At 35.4% G+C, this 26,679-nt stretch overlaps 1 protein-coding gene across 1 annotated transcript in view; it reads right to left on the reverse strand.

The window, feature by feature from the left end:
• LOC150090656 (succinyl-CoA:acetate/propanoyl-CoA:succinate CoA transferase) overlaps positions 1–26,679 on the reverse strand; it is a 126,046-nt gene that overhangs the window by 46,202 nt on the left and 53,165 nt on the right. Inside the window, exon 4 of the mRNA XM_090372041.1 lies at positions 12,909–13,097. Within this exon, the coding sequence (XP_090228167.1) occupies positions 12,909–13,097 (189 nt within the window). The remainder of the gene's footprint in view (positions 1–12,908; positions 13,098–26,679) is intronic.

Raw genomic sequence — 26,679 nt, forward strand, 5'->3', positions numbered from 1 at the left:
AAAAAACATGGGTGTGGCTAAAATTATCTTTCTCGGTCAAAACAGCGCTCAGTGGGTGGGGGGAGAGAGGTGACAAAATTGTGAGCGTGGATGTTTCTCGCTAATCTTTGTTCAGTATGTGTTATGCGCTTGTCATGGACGGTTTCGTCGTTTGCTTTTAATTTATACGCTTATAAATTGAATAAATTTATCAATTTATAAATTGATATGCTTACAAAAGTGATAAATATACCGTTTTGCAGTGTAAAACAGACTTTTTCGAGTGTGTTAATGGAAGAAAGTGACTTTATTGTGGACAAGTTCTTTCTAACCCGTACAAAAATATGGCTACGAATAACAAGAGAAATGTGAAAATACGAAAGAAGGTGATGACATTAGCGAATAAAATTGAGTTATTAGACAAAATTTCTAATGGTGAAAGTGTCCCTCAGTGGCAAAACATTATAAAATCAATGAGTCAACGGTACGATCAATCAAAAAATCGGAAGAAAAAATCCGCTGTAGTGTCCGTGAAAACGCGCTAATTGCTTCAAAAATTTGCTCTAACTCGTGATGTTAAATTAGAAAAAAATGGAAAAGGCTTTAAATCTGTGGATAGAAGACAGAACTCAAAATAAAATTCCGTTAAGTTCACTCATCATTCGTGAAAAGGCAAAACTCCTTTATCAACACTTTAGCGAAACTGGTGATAGCACTGGCAGGATAAGTTTTTTTAGTTAGCAAAGGTGCTGGTTTGAAATTTCTAATAAATATTACATTTAATATTAAATTGTTTCTTATTTTCATTTCGATGCCCTATGCTTGCATTTCACTATGTACTGTCTATGTACATAGTCATATTATGAAGGTACATATAATACATACATAGACAAAATTTTAGACTAGTTTTTCTTATATATTTCATACTTTGGAACGGAACCCATTTATTACTATGGGAGCCACAATGCAGTATTCGCGACATTTCTCAGGAACGTAACCCCTGCGAATAGCGGGGGTTTACTGTAATCCCCCAAAAAAAAAACCTATCTTATTTATGGGTATACTGAACCTATATTGAATGAGAGTACACATGATGATGTAATTAAACAATACACTAGCCAACACGATTTTTACATCCAAGAACTTAAATACTGTTTTTAACCAATTTTTATGTGTAGATTTCGAAGACCACCATGATAGTTTTGCATCACGTCACAGTTATTAAATATAAAGGGAGTTACTTTTTTACCAAAATATGCCAATTTCGCACAATCTAGCCAGTAATGTATGATATACTGATTTGTTTTAACAGATATAAGCTAATTCTCTTAATTTTAGCAATCAATTCTGGCCTCGGTTTTCTTGTAATAAAAATAATCAGACTTCTACCTATGGTTCTTAGGTTCAAATTCCAATTCAACAATTTACAATTTGAGAGAGCACACTTAGCATTTTTGGTGAGGATTTTTGTAGGCTGTATACTGTAATTAAACATTACACTAGCCAACACGATTTTTACAACCAATTTTTACGTGTAGATTTCAAAGACCACCATGATAGTTTTGCATCACGTCACAGTTATTAAATATAAAGGAAGTTACTTTTTACCAAAATATGCCAATTTCACACAATCCAGCCAGTAATGTATGATATACTGATTTGTTTTTAACAGATAAGCTAATTCTCTTAATTTTAGCAATCAATTCTGGCCTCGGTTTTCTTGTAATAAAAATAATCAGACTTCTACCTATGGTTCTTAGGTTCAAATTCCAATGCAACAATTTACAATTTGAGAGAGCACACTTAGCATTTTTGGTGAGGATTTTTGTAGGCTGTGCCAAGATTTTCCAAGTATTAACTGATTGTGATATTTTCTCAGGGGTGTAAATCTATCTTCCAAACAAAAACAGTAGTAGGGTGTGGTCCGCAACCCTTGCAGGAGGTAAATTTTTTTGAAATATTTTGCTACAGAGGACAGTATGTGTTTTTGCAAAGACATTATTGGACTTCTGAAAGAACTAGGTGTCATGCATAAGTCAGGTGAATGGTGTTTAATCATAGTGCCTCAAAATTAAGTTTAAAAGCAGTTTTACTTCATAATGGCAACACCATCAGTTCTTGTGTTTCATTCAGTTGGACTTAAAGAAAGTCATGAAAGAATGTCTAAGGTTCTACATGCTATAAAATACCAGGATTATGGTTGGAACATATGCAGTGATCTTAAGGTTATTGGTTTGCAGGGGTATTTCACAAAATATTGTTGTTTTTTTATGTTTGTTGGACAGCTGTGCAACAGAAGAACATTATGTTGTGCAACACTGCAACAAGTTCATACCTGGACAATATAATGTAAAATATATTCCTTTAGGGCAATCAAACAAGGTTCTTCCACCCCTGTACATCAAACTTGAACTGATGAAAAATTTTGTGAAGGGACTAGATAAAGAAGGTAACATATTTGCAAACTTGAGAAGTGTGGTTCCTAATTTAACATATGCTAAAACTTAAGGAAGGAATTTTCGTTGGATCTCAAATTAGAAAACTCCCAAAAGACAATGTGTTTGAAACCCAGTTAAAGGAGGTTGAATTGGCAGCTTGGCGATCATTTAAGGCAGTAGTACATGGTTTTTTGGGTAATACGAAAGAAGAAAACTATGAAATGTTGGTTTCTAATTTACTTGAGTGCTACAAAAACACAGGCTGTCGAATATCATTGAAAATTCATTTTCTCCATTCCCATCTTGAGAATTTTCTCCCAAAAATCTGGGGGATGTGAGTGAGAGGAGCAGTTTCATCCAAATATTTCCATGATGGAAAAGTGGTACCAAAGTTTCTGGGATCCTGTAATGATGATGATGGGGGATTACTGCTGGTTCCTTGTGAGGGAGAGTAAGCAGGAATATAATAGAAAATCCCTTAGTAGCAAACATTTTTAAGGACAAATATGTAATGCTGATTATATATTACTGAAATATAACTAAAATATAATAAACATAATAAATATTTTGCTATGATTTATGATATTTTTTCCAAAGTTATAGAGAATGTATAATATCTTTTACATCTGTATTACAAACTTGAATTATATGTATTTTATTTTAATATTAAACATTGGTACATCTTTCGATGTAGACATGATAGAGACTTTTATGTGATTATAGGAGGAAATAAATATGGTGATTTTCAGAATCAGCACATTTATTTCCTCCAGAATTGCATATTTTCATTGTAGAGGTATGACAAAATTTTTTTTTTTTTCTATTGTTATTTTAAGCAATGTAAATTTTGTTTATCATACTAAAAACTGTCTAACAATCAATAAGCAATTTACATCAAACAGCAGATATCAGGAACACATGAAATTCATTGTGTCATTTTGGACTTATAATTTAAGCCTACAATTTATCAACAAAATAAACTTTTTCGATGAATTTAAAATGTGTCTAATGATATCACAATGAATTTCCTAAAATAAGTTTGCATTACAATAACATAATACTGCTATGCCTGAAAACTGATATATCTATGACCAGTGCTTTTTATGAACAATGACCTGTGACATTTGGATGCTGTACACTTCAAAATTTGTAATATTCCGTAAATTTTTTTTAAACTCTACATAATTTTCAAATAAGCTTAGTTATTCAACTAAATTTGCATTTTTCACTGTCTATTGTTAAGATATTTTCTATATAAAACTTTATAACCATTTTTAGAATTCTAAATGACTCAGTCGGACTTCTGTTTAACGAACTCCTTTTATAGCAAAATTTTTTTGTAATTCCCCTTGGAAATTACATTTAAAATAGTTTCTGTTGAGCGAAGAAAATTTTTTTCATATAACGAAAGGCTTAGGAGAGACAACTGGGTATGCACTTCTGGCCTTCAGGCAACTTAGGATATTAGTGCTGCCCAGTTGTCTGCTGCTAAGCAAGAATTGAGAGAGCTAAAGGGATTATCACTCTACAACTTAAGGATACCTTGTAAAACCTATCCAAACACCTGTCCCACATACAGAGAAGTCGCGCTGGTCAACAGTGAGCAGATCAAGAGATATTCCCAATGGGCTCTGGTTCAATTTTTACTGCAGTGGCATCCAACCTTTTCCCGCACAGGGGCCATATTCAAAGTTAGATTTTTTTCGGGGGCTGCAGCGAGTGATTTGAGAAAAATTAGTGCATTACATTTTCCATATCTTGTTACATGTAGTAGTAGTAGTGGCATGTGATGCAAGAAAGCAAGTGTATGAGCTTATGCAGCATCAGCCAAAAAAAAAAAAAAAATATCACACCATTCCCTCCAAATGCCTGTCCAGTTCCTCCTTAAATTTATTCAACCTATCAACTTCCACAACGACAGATGGAAGTTTGTTCCAGCAATTAACCACCCGCTGGCTAAAGGCAAATTTCGGCACATCTATTCTACATCTGTCTTTTTTTAATTTGAATTTTTGCCCCCTTAGGTTCGTAATCTGAACAAGTGGAAGGATCCCATCAGAATTCAGCGTGCTCAACCCATTCAAGGCCTTACACACCTCAATCAGATCACCGCACAGGTGCCTAGTCTCCAGCCACTGCAATTTGCAGAACTTAAGCCTCTCTTGCTAAGAGGATCCCTTCATTCCCCTCACCAATCTTGTTGCCCTTCTCTGTACACACTCAAGCAAATCTACATCCTTCCTAAAATGAGGCCTCCAGACCTGTACGCAGTACTCAAGGCGTGGCCTGACCATTGCCTTATACAGAGGGATAATCACCTCCTTTTCCCTGCTAGCAAAATTCCTATATATCATTGACAAAACCCCATGACCTGCCCTGGCAGCCTGTCTGCATTGCTCAGAAAACTTCATATCTGACTGCTCAATTACTCCCAGGTCTTTTTCATTTCTTCCACCTTAAGTGTAGTACCACACAGTTGGTACGTTTCTCTGGGGTTACTTCTACCCATATGCAGTACTTTGCATCTGTCAAGATTAAACTTCAGTTGCCACTTCTTAGCCCATCTGCCCAAATTATCTAGATCCTGTTGCAGCAGCACACTGCCATTACTGTCATTAACAACCCTGCCAAACTTTGTATCATCTGCAAACTTCGACATTAAGCCTAATATACCTTCATCAATATCATTCATTAATATACAAAACAACAGTGGACCTAACACTGAACCCTGTGGGACTCCACTAATAACATTAGTCCAAGAAGAGCAGCACCCATTGATTACCACCCTCTGTCTTCTCCCACTTAACCATCCTTTTATCCATTGTAGCAACTTACCCTTAATACCATTCTGCTCCAATTTGTACAATAGTCTTCATGTTGCAAAAGTGTCAAAAGCTTTCCTGAAATCCAGATATATGATATCAAAATTATTTTTTGCATCCAGTTCCTTTGTAACCATATCATAATATCCTATCAAATTTGTCAGACAAGACTTTCCCTTAACAAACCCATGCTGTGTCTGAATTATGGCTGCAGTCTTGTCTAGATGATCCTGCAATGCATCTTTAACCAGTGACTCCATTATTTTACCCGGAACAGAAGTTAAACTAGCTGGTCTGTAATTACTCGTGTCACCCTTCGACCCCCCTTTGTGAATTGGGGATACATTTGCACATCTCCAGTCCATGGGAACCTCCCCTGAGTCCAAGGATGCTCTCATAATTATAGCTAAGGGTTTGCTTAGTTGCTTTGCCACCTCCTTTAATATAACTGGATAGATCCCATCCACCCCAGGTGCTTTTCTTATGCTTAACTTCAACAATTTCTCCTCCACTTTGCTTTCAGTTATTACAAAATCATTAAGTATCCTGCTACAATTTGATAACCTTCTGCTATTTTCAAACCTTAATAATTCCTCATGTGTGAATGTAGATGCAAAATACTCATTCAGTTTGTTTGCTATCTGAGCAGGATCATCAACAGTCGAACAATCGATGTCAAGTGGACCAATCTGATTCATCCCCTTCCTTTTAGAGTTTATATAAGTAAAGAAATCCTTGCTGTTTTTCTTAGCATCTTTTGCCAAGGATTTCTCGTAATATGCCTTCGCCTGCCTAACCTCCTTTGTCACCTGATTACAGACTAGCTTATATCTGCCATAGGCTTCTGAGTCACTTGATAATTTATATGCATCCCATGCATTTTTCTTCTCTGTTACGAGTCTTCTCATTAGTTCATTAGATAACCATTTAGGCCTAAACCTTGAACAATATTTCTTAATAGGTATGAAACTTTTAGTAGCTTCCACGATTAATTCCTTGAATGCTTCCCACTTAGAATTTACTGTTGGTAACATCATCAGTTGATTCCACTGTACAGAATTTAAAAACTGTCGGAGACCACTGTACTCACCTTTACGGAAGCAAAAACCCTTTCTTTTACCCCTGATGGTAATTAAATCTTTAAGTAAGTCCCACATCAGTATACTGTGATCACTGCCACCTAGTGGTTCCTTTATCTGCAAATTCTTAATACACGAATGATCACTGCCGATAACCAGATCAAGAGTATTACTTTCTCTAGTTGCCTCTCGATGCTGCAGCAGAAAACAATCATCCAATAAATCCACAAAAGTCTGACTAGTGTGTGAGTGACCAACCCACAAGTTCCAGTCAATATCTGGGAAGTTAAAATCCCCCATTATAATAAGACATTCCGATTTACTAGCCCACTCTATTTCTCTGTGCAATTGTTCATTGTACTCATTCGAGTCATTAGGCCTATAACACACTCCTACTCTTATTATTGCTTTCGCAGTGCTTATGTGACACCAAACTGACTCAACAGTGCACTGTTCATCTATATCAACTGGATGCACTTCTTTTCATTTTATGTTTTTCTTAATTAGCAGCATAAATGTAAAAGTAAGTTTCTGTTTCATTGGTTTTTTTATTTTCAGGCTATATATAAAAAATGCAAATTCCCAATACTTCTATGTGTAACAAATCTATGTCACTATTTTATATTTTATTAAAATCATAAAAATATGACTTATTTTTCAAAAAAAAAAAAAAAATACCTTACTTTTGCCTTTAAATGCTCACTTTAGAAAATTTACAACCTGAAAGCATCACTGCTTAAGATGAATGAATATACAGTGAATAAATAAAAATAATGATGAACCTAAAATTTAAAATATTCAAAAATTTTATTAAATACAATACAAGATTCATCATCATCATCAGCCATTTTCAATCCACTGCAGGATGAAGGCCTCTCCAGCAACTTTCCAGTTCCTTCTGTTTTGAGCACTGGCCATCCATTTACTACTCAAAAACTCATGAATTTCATCTATCCATCTCCGCCTTTGTCTTCCAGGTTTTCTTCTAGCTCCTCTTGGGTACCATTCTGTTATTTTCTTAGTCCATCTGTCATCATGTCTTCGAGCTATGTGTCCTGCCCAAAACCATTTTAGTTCTTTAGTTTTGAAAAGAATGTCCTTTACTTGAGTTTGCTGCCTAATCCATGTGTTTCTCTTCTTATCTAACAGTCTGATTCCCAATATAATTCGTTCCATTCTTCGCTGTGTAGTTCTTAGCTTCTCTTCCATTCTTTTGGTGAGTGCCCAAGTTTCACTTCCATAAGTCATGGTGGGGAGTATACATTGATTCATTATTTTACGTTTCAGACAAACTGGGATATTGCTCTTCAGTATGTGACTATATTTCCTGAATGCTATCCATCCAAAATTTATTCTTCTCTTGACTTCCAGCCATTTATCATTATTACAGCTAATAACTTGTCCCAGATAAGTATATGCCTCCACCTTTTCAATTACTGCTCCTTCAATCATTATTTCCCTTTCCGTGGCATACTTGTTCATCATTACTTTTGTTTTAGCCATATTCATCTTTAGTCCAAAATCCTTACTAACTGTGCATAACTGATTAAGATTTTCCTCTAATTCTTTGGGATTGTGGCTTATGACCACAATGTCATCTGCAAATCGTAAATGGTTTAGGTACTCTCCGTTCACATTGACTCCTTTCTGCGACCAGTCTAATCTTCTGAAAGCTTCCTCAAGCGCAGCAGTAAACAGCTTCGGAGATATTGTGTCTCCTTGTCGAACTCCTTTCTCGATTTTAAATTTGCTACTGTCTTTGTCTAGTCTAATAAAGGATGTAGCACTCTCATATATTTTCTTCAAAATCATAATATATGGAATATGTATGCCTTGTCTTTCCAGTGCCCGAAACATTGCCTTATGCTGTATGGAGTCAAATGCCTTTTCATAATCCACAAATACCAGGCATAATGGTGTTTTATATTCATTTGCTTTCTCCATTAGCTGTGATATTACGTGAAGGTGATCCATATTTGAGAATCCTGTCCTAAAGCCAGCTTGCTCTTTCGGTTGATTCTCATCAAGTATTCTTTCTAATCTGTTAGTAATGACCCTTGTGAACAACTTGTAGATATGGGATAACAAGCTAATTGGTCTATAATTTCCAATTTCTGATTTATCTCCTTTCTTATGCAGCAAAACTATGATTGCATTATTCCACTGCTTAGGCATCGCACCTTTTCTAATGTACTTTGTGAAGAGCCTTGCCAGTTTTTGTGTTATGTCTCTTCCTCCCAATTTTAACAACTCTACAGTAACTTCATCTTCCCCCGGGGCTTTCCGATTCTTCATTTTCTTCAATGCATGTTCTACCTCATCAGGAAGAATATCGGGTATGTCGTATGTGTTGCTACTTTGCAATCCATCTTCCCCACTGCTGGTAACATTCCCTCGCTCCTTGTATAATTCTCTATAATAGTCTTCTGCTATTTGAATTATGCCTTCTCTGCTGTTTATAAGTACACCATCGCTATTCTTCAGTTTCAGTATCATTTGTCTTTCTGTATTACTGCTCATGGCTGCTGATTTAAATCCTTTGTTTTCCCTTAATGCTTGTTCTACTTTTCTTGTGTTAAATCTTCTTATGTCCTCTCTGAGTCTCTTTCTAATGGCTTTGCATAACTCAGTATACTCAATTTTCTCCCTGTCAGTGTTTTTCTTGCTCTTCATTTGTCGTCTTTGGTTCATCACGACAAGTGTTTCTTGACTAATTTTTTCTTCTTTGGATTTCTGTTTCCCTATAGGTTTCTTGGGCTTTATCACTTTCAAAAAGTTGTAATATTCCTCGTCGATATCTTGGTCCTCAGCAGTCTGCAGAAGCTCATACTTGTTCTTAAGTTCCGTACATACTGCTTTTTCTCCTCTTCTGTTATCTCAAAGACCTTTGTATTATTTACTCGAGTCAGTTTTTTCCTTTCCTTTCCTACATCTATATCAAGAGTACATCTTACCATTCTGTGATCACTTCCAACATTTACCTTATTCAGGACGGTAACATCAGTCACAATATATCTTCTGTTAGTGAGGATGAAGTCGATTTCATTAGTTGTTAATCCATTTGGACTCTTTCATGTCCACTTTCTGTTCACCCTTTTCTTGAAAAAAGTGTTCGTTACTGACATTCCTTGAGATTCTGCAAATTCCACAAGTCTTTCACCTCTTTTATTTCTTTCACCAATTCCAAAATTTCCTATAGTTCCTCTTTCTGCGCTGTTTTGCCTTTTTCCAACCTTAGCATTGAAGTCCCCCATAATAATAATAGTGTAGTGGGTTTTCTGCTCATCTAGAAGACTCTCAATTTCAGTGTACATTTCTTCAACCTCTTCATCATCATGGCTCGATGTTGGTGCATAAATCATTATAATCTTTAGCTTGTACCTCTTAGAAATCTTGAGTATTAGTCTTGACACCCTTGGTGATGTACTTTTGAATTCCAAGAATTCTTTTGAATACAAGATTATACTTACTAAACAAAACATTTAATGATATTTTTTTTTTTTTTGATAATTAGCAAAATTTAAAATGCTGTATTCACTTTCCACAGGGGCCGTAGGTTGGACGCCGCTGTGAATCAACTGTAAGTGCCCCGTTTGAGAATTATTAGGAGCAAGAGTGATTTAATTTTACTTCGACAAATAATCATCTGTTGTTTCGCGGAAGTGCGTTATTCACACTTTTCCAGTAAATTTTCCCTGTCTATGTTTACATGGTCACAGTAGCTGAATATCCGAATGACAACGACATTTTGAACAGTTTAGAAAAGAAAAAAAATTCAAATTTAAGAAGTAGTGACAATATCGATGATGAGAGAAGGTAAATGAGGACAACAAAGGTATTAAACCTTCTAAACATGAAATGTTGGCATTTGGTGAAAATGAAGTTAGAAAATTGTCAATTAGGCTTCAGTTAAATGAAAAACTGCAGCCCTTATCAAATCACTGCAGGATGGAAGCCTCCTCAACAATTCATGCTAAGGGAAATGGACCATAATCTGCCACGCTGGTCCAGTGCGGGTTGGCAGATCGACCGTATTTAGCAGTCTTGAACCCCGGTCTACTCAAAGAGCGTGTGCTACTGCACTCCCGCTTCTGACCTATGAAAGGGATACAAAGGCTATGAAAGAGATACAATTCGTGGATTTTGAGAATACCTAATCGAAAAGACGTTTTTTGGAAAAATTGAAGAGCATTTGATGAACGCTCCGAGTACGATACCAATTTCATCAAGTGAATGTGAACAAGGATTTTCACATATGAATCTTATCGTCAGCCCTGACCAGAGCGTCGTTGATGACAAAAACAATTTATTCACTACGATTTCTTAAAATTGTAGGCCCACCAGTGACACTTCGATCCAGAAAACATGTCGATTCGTGGCTGCTTCGGAAATGTCATTCAGCAACAGACAGAAACAGATGAAAAGAAGTCGGCATAGTGTGTTGGATAAGAACTCAATAAAAATTTGGAATATTCTATAAAAACTTTATTATGAAATAATTTTTACTGATTACTTATTTTTTTACACATTTTACTTATTTTTTATATACTTAATTTGTTGTTCTTATTCCAAAAACATTACTACTAAAGTAACAGTATCAGGAAATACTTTTTTAGATTACTGTACTTTTCATGTCCTTTTAATTTTTAATTTTTCCTGATAGCAAAGAATGAGTACCAGCACCTATTCTTTTTACGAAAAAAACACTGTCTATGACAATATAGTGGCTTAGTCACTTGGTACCTGTTTAGAAAGACTGGGTTCAATTTTTTGACAAATGGTCACTCTTTTGCCGATCTTGCCCTGCCTGTCTTTGGACCCTTTCAAGAAGCTCAATATCTGTTTTCAGATGATTACCAAAAAACAATGTTGTTGGGTTCACACTACAATATTTTCATGATACGATGGTGTCTCTGAAACAGATTAATATCATAAAGTACACTATATTTTATAGCTACCTGCGTGGTTTGAAATGCAGTATTTATGAATGTTTAACATTCATTTTTTGCGATTAATGTTCACATTTTCAATTTTGTTGATACTTGAGGGAAAAAAAAAAACAAAAAAACAAGAAACTCATAAATCGGGAACTGCCTGTATTTCAATTAAAATGAAAAAAAAAAAAAAAAAAAAAAAACAGCAGATGCCAATGACTAAATTTAACATGAAACTTTAACTAAAAGCAAAGAAACTTTATAATAATGATTTAATTTATGCTAAAAAAGGTGGTGAAATAAATGTCTTTGTACAAAAGTAACAAAAAATTACAAAATTAAGTAATTTAAAGAAAACAACAATGTTCATCAATTTTTATTTAAAAGAAAAGGAACAGCAGAAATTGAATGTTGGAATTCTAGGGATATGTTCAAAGCAAAGAAAAAAAAAAAAATTCTTTTTTCCCCTTTTTTTTTTAAAACAAAAGTTCAAAGCTTCATTGTAGAAAGTGAATTCAAAATAATAATTTCACTATATTTCATAAAATATAGTGAAAGTGAAATGAAAATATATTTTTAGCTAGTGTTTCAAACAATGTTCTGTCAACCAGAAGTTTCATAAAGTGTAAAACTTTATTCAGAATGTCTAGCTCAAAATCAAAACATGACCATCTTTTTCAAACATACTATTGTAATATTATGCATGTATTTTTTCCTCAGAAACTGTATTAAAGAGGAAATTATATATATGTATATATCTCATTGTTAAAACATGTTCTTATGTGAGGTTCACCAAAGAGTTTATTTTATCTTTTTTTAAAACAGTTTTATGGGTCAATATTCCACAATAAAAGTAACATGAGACAGTTACGTGTGCACCCAGTTATACCACAGAGCTGATGTGAACATGGCTCAAGAAACTTCTGATGGATAGTCTTTTCAATAGCATTGAACAGTTAAAGGTACACAAAAAATAGTGAATGCCTTAACTTATTGTACATGCTGAATTTTGTAAATTTCAATGCTTTCAGTTGTAATGTATTTATTTCTTTTGAAAAATGATCTTGATTTTCTCTTTATACATAAATAAATTTGTATTTAGGAGCAGTGGTATTTAAAGACCTAGAGTTCGTGACCAGTGTATTATACTGATAACCCTTACTAGCCTTCTACATTTATGGAAACACTTTAATTTTTATTTACTACATAGAGGTATAGTTGACACTAATGATCTTGTGTACTGCTTGAAACTAATTTTGCAGAATTATCTCATTCCCATAATTAAAATAGTTATATTTCTTGGATATAAAAAGGAAAGGGGTGGAGGAGAGGGATAAAGGCCTAGAGATAATAACACACAGACACATTAAAAAGTTGGCAGGCATGTGGGTTTGCCCCGCTTCCATTTTTTATTAGCTCTTTCATACTCTAAAACTGCTTTGTTCATACAGATGTAACTCAAAATAGTTTCAAGAAAAGTTTTCCTTTGGTTTCTCTATTACTCCTTTGACCCTAATTCAACAAAGAAGCATACTCCTTTGTTGAATAGGGTCAAAATGGTCAGGTGCCAGGAGTTTTTGCATATTTGATGAGATGAAAGAGAGAGTTCAAACTGTCTTTGCTTTTAATCATAAAATGTGATTAAATTTAACCTACCCATTTGAAGAGTGGCTCCATTGTCTACCAAGTTCTCAGCAATTAGTTTGCCAATTCTGATTTCCACATCAGTTAGAGTTTCAGGCTTCAGTTCTGGCAGCTCTACTTTCCCATCCACCAAGTAATCAAAATGAGACATATGAATTAATCCATCTCCAAAAGTACGAGGAAGACGTGGATTTACTTGTCCTAATAATAAAAAGAAAGCAGTCTGTATAGAAATAATAATTATACAGAACTAACATTTGCATTTACTGTTACACACACACACACACACACACACACACACACACACACACACACACACACACACACACACACACACACACACACACACAACAAACAAAATGAGTGATCACTGAATTGTGACCACCTAACTAATATCATGTTGGGTCACCATTTGCAACTATAGTGATCTGCAACTATAGTGATCTGCTGCCATGCTGCCTGCAAGGCTTTCTAAAGTGTCGGAATAGATGGAGGTTGTGTGTCCATATGCCTCACTTCCCATTCCAAAACATCCCACAAGTGTTCAATTGAATCGAGGTCAAATGAATTTGGAGGCATTATCATCTTTGAAGATCCTGTTTCTGTCTAGGAAAAAATGCAACATGGCAGGGTGCACACGGTATTCTAAGAGATGCGGTAGGCCTATCAGTAAAACATTGGTCCACATGCACCAGGGGTCCTAGTTCTTGCCAGCAAAACATGCCTCATATTAAGCAACCACCACCACTTCCCTGGATAGTGGGCACAATGGACATGTTGGACCTGGTATTTGGACTCATCCAACTAACAAACTCATTTCCAGCTCCCCAGTGTCCAACTAGTGTGTTGTTTGCACCACAGCATTTGCCATCAATCATGATTAGCGGTAAGGAGAGGGTATCTCTTGGGTCATCTGCTGTGGAATTCCATACATCTGAGTGAGTAGCACATTGTCATTTGGGATCCTGTTCTTGTACTCCCCATATTGTATTGCGATATGAACTGTTGTACAGTGACCTGCTGTTCAGCCTGTACAATGCACTGCACCCTTCACTTGCCACAAACATCCACCATGTGTAATATTTTATAGTTCTATCAGCAGAAGTGGTTTGACCCATTCGACACATTCTTCGTATACCTTAATCATCGGCTTCTGTGGCCATATTGCACCTCCCAAAGTTTTTGCATTTTCTACTCTGATCCGAGCCCAAGGCGGGATTTGAATCCGACCTTTGGTTTGCCAGGCAGGCACTTTACCCACCCGGCTAGCCCTGTTGGCATTTTTCAAGATGGAAGCATCTAATGCACAAGCTCACACAATCATGCCCTTTTGTAACTCTGTGATATCGTTACTATGTCCCATAACTGTTACTTGATCACCACGACTTGCACAACCAGATGCAAATTACCACTGTTCTAGTGTAATGTACTATACTGAAAGCTATGCAGCATAGTACATTAGGGATGGGGAGTATAAACAAAACATTAACTTGGAAATCATTTCATTAGCTGCAATGAAAAAAAAATCTGGCACACAGGTCAAAAGGGAAAGTGATGTTAAAAGGCTTCCCCCCCCCTTTTTTTTTCATTGGCAAAAGCATCCAGAACAGTGGCCAATGAAAGATTCAAAGTTGTTGCACAGCAGTTCACCCACACTCCAAATGAAAACATCGTTTATTGATTCAACTCAAGATATTTTCTGTGCCATCCTTCCAGAACAGTAGTGATACTTCAATTTTTTTTCTTTTAATTTGTACCAAAATTGAACACTGTTAATAGATTTTATTAAAAAGTGGAAATGTAAAATTTCAGCATATTCTGTCCAGCCAGAAAGGCATTATTATATGCAAACAAACAGATGGACAGACAGATGCTTCCTTGTTATTGCAAGACTTACCTTAAAAAAAAAATGAAATATCAAAGGTCATCTGATGAAAAATATACTTTTTCATTTACTAATAATTTGTTTGTTCCAAATTATTGAAAAATCTCAGTTTCCTTAGCTAGTTATAATAAGTGGATTTAAAATAAAATACTTTTACAGGCAACAAATTCCTTAGAAGATGCTCTCATTAAGAAATAAAAGCCTTTAAGAAATTAAGTCATTATGAACTATATGCCACAGTACCTGTTATTATTTGTAAACCCACACACACTCATTATATACACTCAGTGATCACTGAATTTTCATTTTTTATAAGGTAACATTCCATAATAAAATTCCAAATGAGATAGCTAAGTGGGCACCCAATTATATGAGAGAGTTTATGCAAATTTGGCTCAAGAAACTTCTAATGGATACTTGAAATCTGACAACAGCAAATCACTCTGCATTTATTGACAACAGCACTGTGCAACCAGCCTTAAAACTTGACTGTATTAGAAACATACAAGCCAGTGAGAATCTGAGTGGTGTCAATTCACAAATTTTAAATAAATCATTTTTATTTATATAAATCAACTACTGAATGCTGGGCACTCAGGATGAAGGATCCTTAGTCACGAATGGTCGTTAGTGTAGAATTTAAAATAGAGAGCTTTATGGTAACTGAAAAAATTTCTAGTACTCCAGCTTGGATTAAAACTGAGGAACTATCAAAAACTTTTGTCTATTTGAGTCTTTCCAGTTTGTGGGAGAAGCAACTCTGACTTCTTCCTGGAGAAGCAATTAAAGTCTTGGGGAGAAAGCGACTGGCAGGTGAGGGCCGTGCAAGACTCCAATGCAGGCACCTCCCCACCACCTCCACCTCAACACCGGCTCTCTGAGTACCTCCTTGCCGGGACAACTCCAGCTTTGAAAATTGTTAAAAAATACTTCTCGCTGCAAAATTTATAAATGACCTTTATAGATTAACTAACTATTTAGTAACCCTTTTGTCACCAAAAGGAGAGTTACTTAGTACAAAGAAGCGTGCTATCAAAGTGCAAAAAAAAATTGATTTTTTAATTTCAACACAAAAAGTAAATGATAGATTTCAATCAGAATAGTTTTTCCTTGATAAGCATCGAATAATGCATAGCTAATGTGATTTTTAAATTTTTAGCTCCATTAACGATGGAAATAGAGGGGATGACACAAAAATTACTCACATTTTCCTGTCTGGTGCCGCCATTTTTAATTTTAAAAGCATTTTAAATTTATATTTTAAACCTACTCGCTGAGCTCTCTCCAATGGTGTATAATAAGTTATCGGTTGTTGACATTTTTTGTTCCCACCCATTTCTCAGACAATTTTTGTCAACAATCAATATGGCAATATGTTGGCCCACATGATGTACAAACCCATGCAAAATTTCAAGTCAATAGGTTGAGTGATTCCAGAGATACAATGCTGTGACAGACAGACAACCGAGTGATATTATAAGGGTCCTTCGTTAGACTACGGACCCTAAAAAATGATTTGCAGCGCACACGTTTTTTAACTTTGTTTCCTTTTATTTTGCGATTGACTTACTTTCATAAGTGACCATTATCGTACTGAAAATCAGTTAACTGACTTACTGAAAAGACTTATTGAAGAGTGGTATAAGTCAATGTAAGTTCATGTTTACACTATGAAAATAGTAGTTCTGATTGTTTTTACCAACCTACATTGGTAAAATTATGTTTATTTCTTAATTGAAAATATGTAAATAATGGACTATATAGTATCGGTGTAAATACACCATAGTTAACCCATATATTTGAACTATGTATCTAGTGTAGGGCATCGTTTTAATTGTATCTCATAATGTGGTTGCCTTCACAACGAGATAGCTACTATTGCATTACTTCAAATAAATAACGCTTCTCTAGCAGAGAAGACTACCGTTAATTTATTTTCAGCGGTACCACCACCCAGACGATCGTTTCGAAGCTGTTCGGCTTCATCATCAGTGGGCGGGCGGGTACCCAGGTAATACAAGCCATCACAGTTACGAAGTTATATCCACATTATGAGAGATGCCAAAAGGGTGTGGTGGTAATGTATTTGGAAAATTAAATGCACAGGGCATAAAATCTTTATGGGTTTTGATAATTAAATAATGGAGTTTTGATTATGTAAATAATGGAGTAAAACATTCTTGGAATTTTCTTGCCACTTTTTTCAGTGACAGCTGTCTCTGCAATATCACTGTCTGTCACAAAATGTCACTTCGGTCACAAGGACAGAAGAACATTTTGCGATACTTTTTTTTATCACTTTTTCGATGACAGCTGCCTTTGCAATATCAGAACAAGTTCTTGTGACCTAAGTGACCTTTTGTGACGGTGATATTACAAAGACAGCTGTCACTGAAGAAGTCAAAAGAAAATACCACAAAATGTTTCCTCCATTATGTACATATTTACAATTCGGAAATAAACATAATTATACAAATGTAGGTTTGAGTGCTTTATTATCTTTAAACAACATAGTTTACCTATGCATCATGCTGCTCAAGGAATACCCAAGGAAATTATGTTTATGCATTACTGTAATTATTTTCCAGAGGCAATTTTAAAACTTTTAGAGCTTAATAAACCAGCTTATATTGTCTTTAAATTACTGCAGTAGACTTTCAGAATAACAGCACCTTCGGGGATTTGAGGTGCCGTTATTTTGATTTTTCCGTTATCTAGAAAGTTTTATTTTTAATATATTTAATGCGGAAATAATGAGGCTAAATGGGAAACAGAGATTAAGAATGCAATTTTATTAATTGCACATAAAAAACATAAACATGTTGATGCTCCAATGTTATATTCTGTCATTAATACACTCCTGCTTATGGCCCCGTTCTATTTTCTTTATTATATCAAGTTTAGTCTGCATGCTGTAGCACAGTAGTATCGTTGCCGTCTTCCCCACACCAGATTCAAATCTTACTGATAATGCAATGAACTTTTATAGGCTTTTTTCTCTCCACAGCTGACTTAGTTGGTCTCAGGCGTAGACAGCAAGGTTCCCCCCCAGAAACTGGGATTTTTCTTTCAGCAAAACAGGCAAATTGACCAGAGGACACACACAATTTACAGACACAATATACATGGACATATGAATTAACTTTCCATGTGACCATAATGTAATAGTTTGTATATCAAGTTTGTCACTAAGCTGTAATGTTGTTCTTCCATTCTTCTCTGTATGAGAGTTATTAACTTTAAGAGCCATAGCGAGGGGTTTTTAATTTAAAATAAATATAAAACAGCGATATAAACAGTGATATCAGTACAGAATTCACTTTTGAAATGGTGAAGGTATACAAATACAGTAATCACGTGACTTGCCGTTTTCGTTTTTCAACACTGCAAGACATCTCAGCTATATATAAACAGTCGATCTCAATGTGCTGTTAGCTTGAATGTTCCGTTATTTGCGGTGTCATTATTTCGACAGTCTATTGTACTAAGGAACTTTTTGGATAACGCTGAAGTTGGAAATATTCATATCACTTCATGTGTAGTTTTAATGTTATGGCCATCTATAAAAAAAAGTATTAAAATAGAGAACACTGCATCAGCTTGTCACAAGGAAAAGTTTATTATCTGTAGAATGCAGCATGAAGAGTTTTTTCCCTGGTTAAAGGTCAGTGGTGAAACTTTCAATTCTGGGCTCTATCACCAGATTGCCAAATGGTCCTCCAACATGATCTTTAATGTTGGAAGACCATTTGGCTCCTTGCCACTGTTAAATATGCAATAGATTCAGAATTGAAGGAAAATAAAAAATATAAATAAAGAAAAAATCCTTTTGAAATTCTGTATAAGGAGAGAACCTTTAATATTTTATGGATTTTCAGATTTTGAATTTAAAAGCCAACTAAAATTGTTGTCAATTAATTTCTCATATTCACACGTGAGAAATTATACCCAATAAAACAACAAATTATGAAATTAAAGGAAAAGAATATGATAGAACTTTTGCCATTTATTCCTCCTGCAAGCAACACCAACTGAAGAAGCAGAAAATTAGTTGCCTTTAGACTTACATGAAGAAGAATATGTTAAAAGTCACCAGACAGAATTTAGTTATCTTGTGTGTTTTCCTTTCCATTTTTGAATAAAATGGAAAGGAAAACACGATACTATTAAAGTTTGAGTATTAAATTAAATTATCTCCATTAAATTTTTATTAGCCTTATATAAGAGACAGTGGAATAAGTCATTTTTTGACATTCAGAAAACACACATTTTTTTCAATGTCATTAATTTTAGTAATCTATATTTTAGCTCTTTTACTATAACAATGACAGCTCTAAGATTTCAGCACGTTTATTGATTTTTCTGAAATGATGAGCTATGTTTACTAAAAATACTCGAAAGAGTATAAATCTGACTTAAACCAGTAATTATCCTCACCAGCATATATATACTACAACAAATGATGGGTCACGGCATTGGTTTGTTTTCTAGAATAAGTATGCAAAATACATCTGTTTATGCATTTCTTTTTTTTTAAATTTGCATATAAATTGAATAGAGCATGGGAGAAAATTGTGTAATTTGTTATGAAATATACATATTTACGACACACAGGATGAACTACTTATTAGCTTCCTGCAAATTGTTGTTTTGTGGATTTTTGGCACAAAGGCCTCCTGGGCTATATTGTGACTGTTCGTGGTTTGAAGACTAAAACTGTATGAACAAATCTTCCATATTATGGTTATTCAGAGAAAAATGACATAAATTTAGGCATCACTGCCAAGAATCTGTGATAAAGTTAATGGTTGCTGCAAGTTCGATAGAGAGCTAAAGCTGGATTTCCAGGTACTTGACCGTTGAAGACGTTAAATGAGGATATGCTTGACTGTTAGCTGGGATTGGCAGAATGAACATTGAGGAGGGTTCTCTCCTATAATCAAATACAGATTAGTTGGATGGGAATGACCAATGTGGAGTCTCACCAAAATCAATTCGTCTCACCTGCTTTTCCTGAAACTAGATGTCCATAGTTGCAGTTCTCTTTTTATTTGCAGGAGTTTATTACTGATTTAAGTTTTTCCACAAGTGAGACCAGAAATTCCTACATGTTTTAATAATGAATTTGCAGTTAGTGTAAGGCATTTTCAGCTGACAGGAATAACCAGTCTCAGGATGTTTAGCAGCACAATCAACACATTCATTACTCGAGATCATCTCAAAACAAGGGATCCACCAGAAGGATATTGGAATGTACTTGAAGTGGTGATTGTTTATGTTATCTAGGGCCAGTTTTATTGCATACAATTCTGCAGTATAAATATTGCATTTATTGGGAAGGGGTTATGCAAATGAGAAGGTGGAAGAAACTGCTGCAACACCTTCTATTAGATGGAACAAATAAATACATGGGCTGTGTTAAGGTAACTAAGAATAAGAACAGGTGCATGTATACTTGCATGTACACAAATGCTAGGAGTATAGTAAATAAATTTGATGAATTTGATGTGCTGGACAAGACATCAAGGGTGAATACTGTTGGGATATCAGAGGCATGGTGTCACACTGATATAAGCAGTACAGAATTGGAATTTGGGGAGTATAATGTGTACAGAAAAGATATACAGGATAGGCAGGGAGAAGGGATTATGCAATTAGTCAAGAAACACTGACCACTCTGTATTAGTACAGTGTTTCTCAACCTGTGTGCCACTGCACATTAGTGTGCCGCAAAAAATGCAAATAAAAAAAAAATTAATATATCCAAGTTTTATAATAAAAATTAATTCAAATAAAAAATTCTTTTATTTACACTGCATCAATCCCAGCCCTCCCAGCAGTCAATATGACGTCACATTTTGATTGCTAGAAGTAGATCTGTTCACCTTTATTCAGCCATTCTAACCACTTGAGGGTCTCTCCCAGGCATCCCGCAGTGTATAAGTGCAACTTGTAAGCAGCATAGCAAGAAATTTCCTTTGTGGTTTAAAAGTACTTTTATATCTCTAAAACATCATATTCAGTTAATTCGTATAGAACAGGTATTTTAAATTAACTGTAATAGTGCATTCTAGAAGTAACTTTAATTTTTTTTAGAAGTTATTAGCGATGGATAAATTTTTAGTGAAAGGAAATCAGAAGAGGCAAATTGATAACAACGAGCTTGGAGAAAATGATAAAATTAAAAAACAGCAACCATCAACATCAAAAAAGAAGAAAACATATTACCATAAATATGATGATGATGATTATTTGGGGATGGGATTTGTCCTCAACCTTTGTGTGCCATGTGGTTCAAAATTGTCGAATGAATCAATGGTGCCGAGTAAATTGTAGTGTCATTTTTCTATGAAACACAAGAATTTATCGTCCAAAACTATGGAATATTTTAAAAGGCTGCAGGCCTCTACTAGAAAATAGAATTTTATAGTATGGCTAAAATATGTGATAAAACACAAGAAGCCAGCTATTTAGTAGCCGAACACATGGAGAGAAAAAAAAAATAAATAAATCTCACCTGATTGGAAAAGTTAATTGTCAGAAGAATTTTGGGAGAGGAAGCTGACAAAAGAATAATGACTGTACCACTTTCGAACAGCACAATTAGCAGGCATATAAAAGAAGTGTCCGATGATATTGAAGAACAAGTTGTTCAAAATATTAATAATTGTAGGGCGATTATCTGTGTTGCAAGTAGACAATTCTACAGATATTAGTGGGAAAGCCCAATTAATAGCATTTGTCGGGTTTATTGAAAACGACACAATTATTAATCTTTTTTTTTTGCTGTAACTCACTCACTGAAAGAACAACCAGCCAAGATATTTTCAAAGTAATGAATAATTATTTACAAAAAAAGTGTGGTATATTTTATGGAAGTCGTGTGTTGGCATTTGTACTGATGGTGCTACCACGATGACAAGAGCACTAAAAGGATTTGTAAACTTAGTAAAACAACACAATTCAAATATTATTACAACACACTGTTTTAGAGACAGAAAAGTTCTAGTAGCGGAGACTGTACCGATTTAAAACTTGTACTTGATCAAGCAGTTAAAATGGTCAATTATAACAAAAGTAGACCACAAAAATTACGTATTTTCGGAAAATTATGCAAAGAACTGGAGTCTGCATCACATTTCTTTAATGATGCATACTGAGGTTCGATGGCTATCAAAATGAAATGTGCTTATATGTATGGACAAGTTGAGTGAAGAAATGCTCATATTTTTTTCACTGGAGCAATCAAAATTTTGTGATTATTTAAGTGATGAAATTTGGTTCTGTAAATTAGCTTTTCTAGCAGATTTATTCGTGCAGCTTAATGAATTAAATATCAGTATGCAAGGCCCAGAGGAAAATTTACTCACTTCTACTGACAAGTTGTTTGCCTTCAAAGAAAAGTTGAGTACAGTAATACCCCGAAGTTACGTGATAGGTAGGTCCGACGAAAATCGCTTAAGTCGAATTCGCGTAAGTCGGGGTACAACTTTGCATATAAATACATATAACTTTTGTTTAATTGGGACCAAGGACTAATAAAAAAACACTAGTTCAGAAGAAAAATATTTAATAAAATTGCAGTTCTTTATACATATTAATACAAAATATGTATTAAAAAATAAATGAGTTACGTAAAAAAGTTATTTTGATGTTGATGGCTTCATAAAATCTAACAAATTCGTCTGACGACACAAAGCCTTTTTTTCATGCAGAATTTCTTCGTAGCAAGCTAATAATTTTTTTATTCCTTACTTTGTAGCTATAACGCGTTCTTCGTTGAAGTCTATGTGTTCTAAAATTTCTAAGCACTTTTCAATTGAGCTGAGACCTGTCAAGCTTGCAATTGTCATGTGCTTTTCTGGTGGAACTGGGTCTGAAGTGTCGGATACTTCAGTGACGTTTTGCTCACGCATCTCTATGAGCTCATTCATTGTCAGCTCCTGACTATGTGAATCCAACGGCTCATTGACATCATCACCACTGACTTCCAAATCTAATTGCCTGGCAAGAATAACAACTTCTATCACATGAGCGACATATCAGTTTCTGGAGTTGTTTTCGTCTCGTTTTTGAAAAAAAAATGGACAAAGTTTCTTCCAGACACCATTCAATGTTTTTTTGTGATTTCATCCCAAGATTCTTCAATGATTCTTACGGCATCAAAACATTGAATTGTTTCCAAAAGTCTTTAACAGATATCTCACTATTTTGTCTCATAGCTTCATTCAGACGTGCAAACGAACGCCTCGTGTAGCTTTGAATGTTTTGATGACTCCCTGGTCCATCGGTTGAAGCAAGCTGGTTGTGTTTGGAGGCAAAAAACATAACTTTCACACGTGGGTCGAAATTAATTAGGGTGGCAGGAGGGTGACTGGGTGCACTGTCAATAAGAAACATCATTTTAAATGGAATCTGTTTAGACTTGCAATAACGTTCGACTTCGGGTTTGAAGTGGTGACCAAACCAGTCCTCAAAAACGGAAGCTGTCACCCAAGCTTTATGATTCGACTTCCAAATCACTGGTAAGCTAATTTTAGATATACACCAAACGAAAAAAAATCAAGAACCGCGTAATTCCGAGTTCGCGTAAGTCAGGGGTATTACTGTATATGGAAAAAATATGTAAATGAAAAAAAATTAGAAATGTTTCCCTTGACTGTCAAAACGAATTATACTAAAATAATTAACGTAATAAGCGAAACATTAGAACTGTTAATGGCAAAAATTGAGCATTATTTTCCATCCCTTGATACCAAAAAATATTTGTGGGTAAGAGACCCATTTGCAACAAGAAACCTTTCAACGTTAGAACTTAATCTGCAAGAGGAAGAAGAATTGATTGAGATCTGTAGTGACCAGTCACTGTTGTTGTTATTTGGTTTTTAGGAGCATTAGCAACTAAGGCCATATTGCTCCAGGGATATGCAGTGGTCATTCCCTGACCTTTCCGCATCCTCCATATTTGGTGGTCACGGGCTTGAACCCCGGTCTAATCAAGAAGCATGTGCTATGCACTGCTGCTCCTGTCCATCTGGCTACAGAGGCACCCACCAGTCAGTGGAAATTCACTTTAATAGTGCTAATATTAACAAATTAAAATGTTAGCAAAATTCAAAACAAATATCCATGAATTTTAGAAAAGGCAATTAGAATTTTATTGTCATTTTCCACTTCCTACTGCGAAACAGGGTTTTCTGCTTTAAACGAGATTAAATAGAGAGAGCGAGAGAGAGAGAGAGAGAGAGAGAGAGAGAGAGAGAGAGAGAGAGAGAGAGAGAGAGACTAAAGTCAGTAGAAAAGCTGAGAGTAACCCTATCAACAATAAATCCTCGTATTAAAAAACTGTGTGCTTCAATCAAACCCAACCGTCTCACTAATTAAAATGTTATAATTGTATATTTGTTTGTTTTTATATTTAAATATGTTAATTTTTTACATATTTTCTTTTAAATTTCACGTATGTTCTTTTAAATGCAGTAATTTCTTTTTTTCTAAATTTCATCCAATTCATGTTTTTTTTTTTTTTTTTTTGTGAACCCCAAACACAAGAGGTATTAGAACCTATAGTACCCAGTACTGTGCTTGGGTTGGAGGTTGAGAAGATGAAAGAAGATATTTGTTGACATTGGACTTGAACTTCTGTAGATTGTAATTTTCAGGAAATATGTATGAAGGAAAGTTGTTCCAGAAAACGGCAGTTGAATGAATAAATGAGGAAGATGAAAAGTTGGTACGGTGGGTTTGAAGTTGGACAGTAAATGGATGTTGGCTGGTGGCGGCATGTGTTCGGACTGTTTTGAAAGAGAGCGGGAATTATAGAAGCCAATTCAGAAGAACAGTGCCCACGGAAGTATCTGTAGAAGAGGCATGCAGCAGAAACAGTACATCTAAGAGAAAGCGAGTGGAGAGACTCTGTTAGAGATGAATCATTAATTAACCTAACTGCCCTCTTCTGAATGGAATCAAGAAGCCTGAGAGAGGTTTTGGGGGCACCACCCCAGATGTGGGAACAATATTTCATGGCAGGGCAGATTTGCGATTTATACAGAGTGAGCAGCAGTTTGGAAGAAAAGTAATGGAGAGAGCGAAAGAGAAAACCAAGTTTTTTAGATGCAGAGGAAGCAATATTTGTAATGTGCTTGTTCCAAGAGAGATTAGAAGTCAGGGTAATCCCCAAAAGAGATATATCATTTTGCCTAGAAATCGGAGTATCACTAAAGATAAGCATGGGAGCAGAAGAATCCTTTTTGCAAGATATAAAACAAGACTGAGTTTTAGAAGGGTTGAAATCAACTAAATTGTCTTTGCCCCACTGGAGAATTACCTGAAGATCGGCATTTAAGGAATTGGTAGCAGATTTTCGAGAAATTGAAGCTGATTGGGCAGGACAAGGTTTCTCAAAATGGAAAGTGGAATGCAATGTGCTATCATCGGCAAAACTATGGATAGGATTTCCAGTCAATGGAAGAAGGTCATTAATATACAAGAGGAAAAGAGTGGGGGAAAGAACTGAACCTTGGGGGACACCAGCATTAGTGGAGAAGTTAGAAGACAGAGAGCCATCTACCATCACCCTCACTGAGCGATAGAGAGAAAACTAGATAACCAATTACTAAGAACAGTTGGCAAACCATAAGATGGAAGCTTGTTTAGAAGACCTTTATGCCAAACATGATCAAAAGCCTTTGAGATGTCAAGAGCAACTACTTGTGTTTCACCGAAACTTTCCATTGAAATAGTCCATAAATGGGTAACATAAGCCAGAATATCACCAGTGGATCGACACTGACAGAATCCATACTGGCGATCGTTGATCAGACGGAAGATTTCTAGGTAGTTTAAGAGTTGGCAGTTAATTGATTTCTCCATTACTTTACAAAGAGTAGAAGTAATTGCAATGGGACGATAATTGGATGGGAGGGATTTGTCACCCTCTTTAGGAACTGGCTGGATATGAGCAAATTTCCAAGCAGAAAGAAAAACACCCTTGGAATAAGAAAGTGAAAAAAGGCGGCAAAGAATAGGAGTAAGTTCCGGTGGCACATGTTTTGAGAACAAGTGGAGAAATACCATCAGAACCTGGAGCTTTCATAGCATCGAGATTCATCAAAATCCTTCTGATATCCTTTTGACAGAAGACCACAGGAGGCATTGAATGGAGCGTGTTGGGAATGGTGGGAGTTGTTTTACCAAGATCATTAATACATGAGCTGGAAGAAAAATGGGATGCTAGCAGGTCAGCTTTATCCTTGGCTGAAGTGACAACAGAACCATCTGGTTTGGACAGAGGTGGGAACAGAGATGGGCAAAAGTTGCAGCCAATAGCTTTGACAAGAGACCAGAATGCTCGGCTACCATTAGGGCAGGAAGCAAGTTTTCTACTCTTAGCCTGTTGAAACTCTAGTTTTGACTGATTAATAACTGCTTTACAATTATTGTTGGTGTAGGCAGAAAATGACACTGAAGATTAGAAACAAGCCAATTAAGATATCCAATGTTATTCTCTTGAACAGCCTTAGCACATTTACTGGAAAACCAAGGTTTAGATAAAGGACGAGATTTTAAAGTGGAGTGTGGGATAAAGGATTCCATTCCTGCAAGAATAATTTCACTGACACGATCTGAGCAGACGTTGACATCAGAAGTTTTGAAACAGTAATCAGACCAAGGAAAAGAAGAAAAGAAGTCTCGCAGGTCATCCCATTTTGCATTCTTGTAATGCCAAACAACACGAGGTTGGGAATAGCCATGAGATAAAGGTTCCATTGGAGAAGAGACAATCACGAAGTTGTGATCTGAAGTGCCTAAAGGACCTCTCACTTCGACCATGTAGTTAGAAGGGTTGTTTGTGAGAAAAAGATCAGGCATATTGGCTGTAAGATTAGGACTGTCCGG

Source organism: Mastigoproctus giganteus, chromosome 1 (genome assembly GCF_048544385.1).
Source record: "Mastigoproctus giganteus isolate SK-2022 chromosome 1, ASM4854438v1, whole genome shotgun sequence".
Lineage (NCBI taxonomy): Eukaryota > Metazoa > Arthropoda > Arachnida > Uropygi > Thelyphonidae > Mastigoproctus > Mastigoproctus giganteus.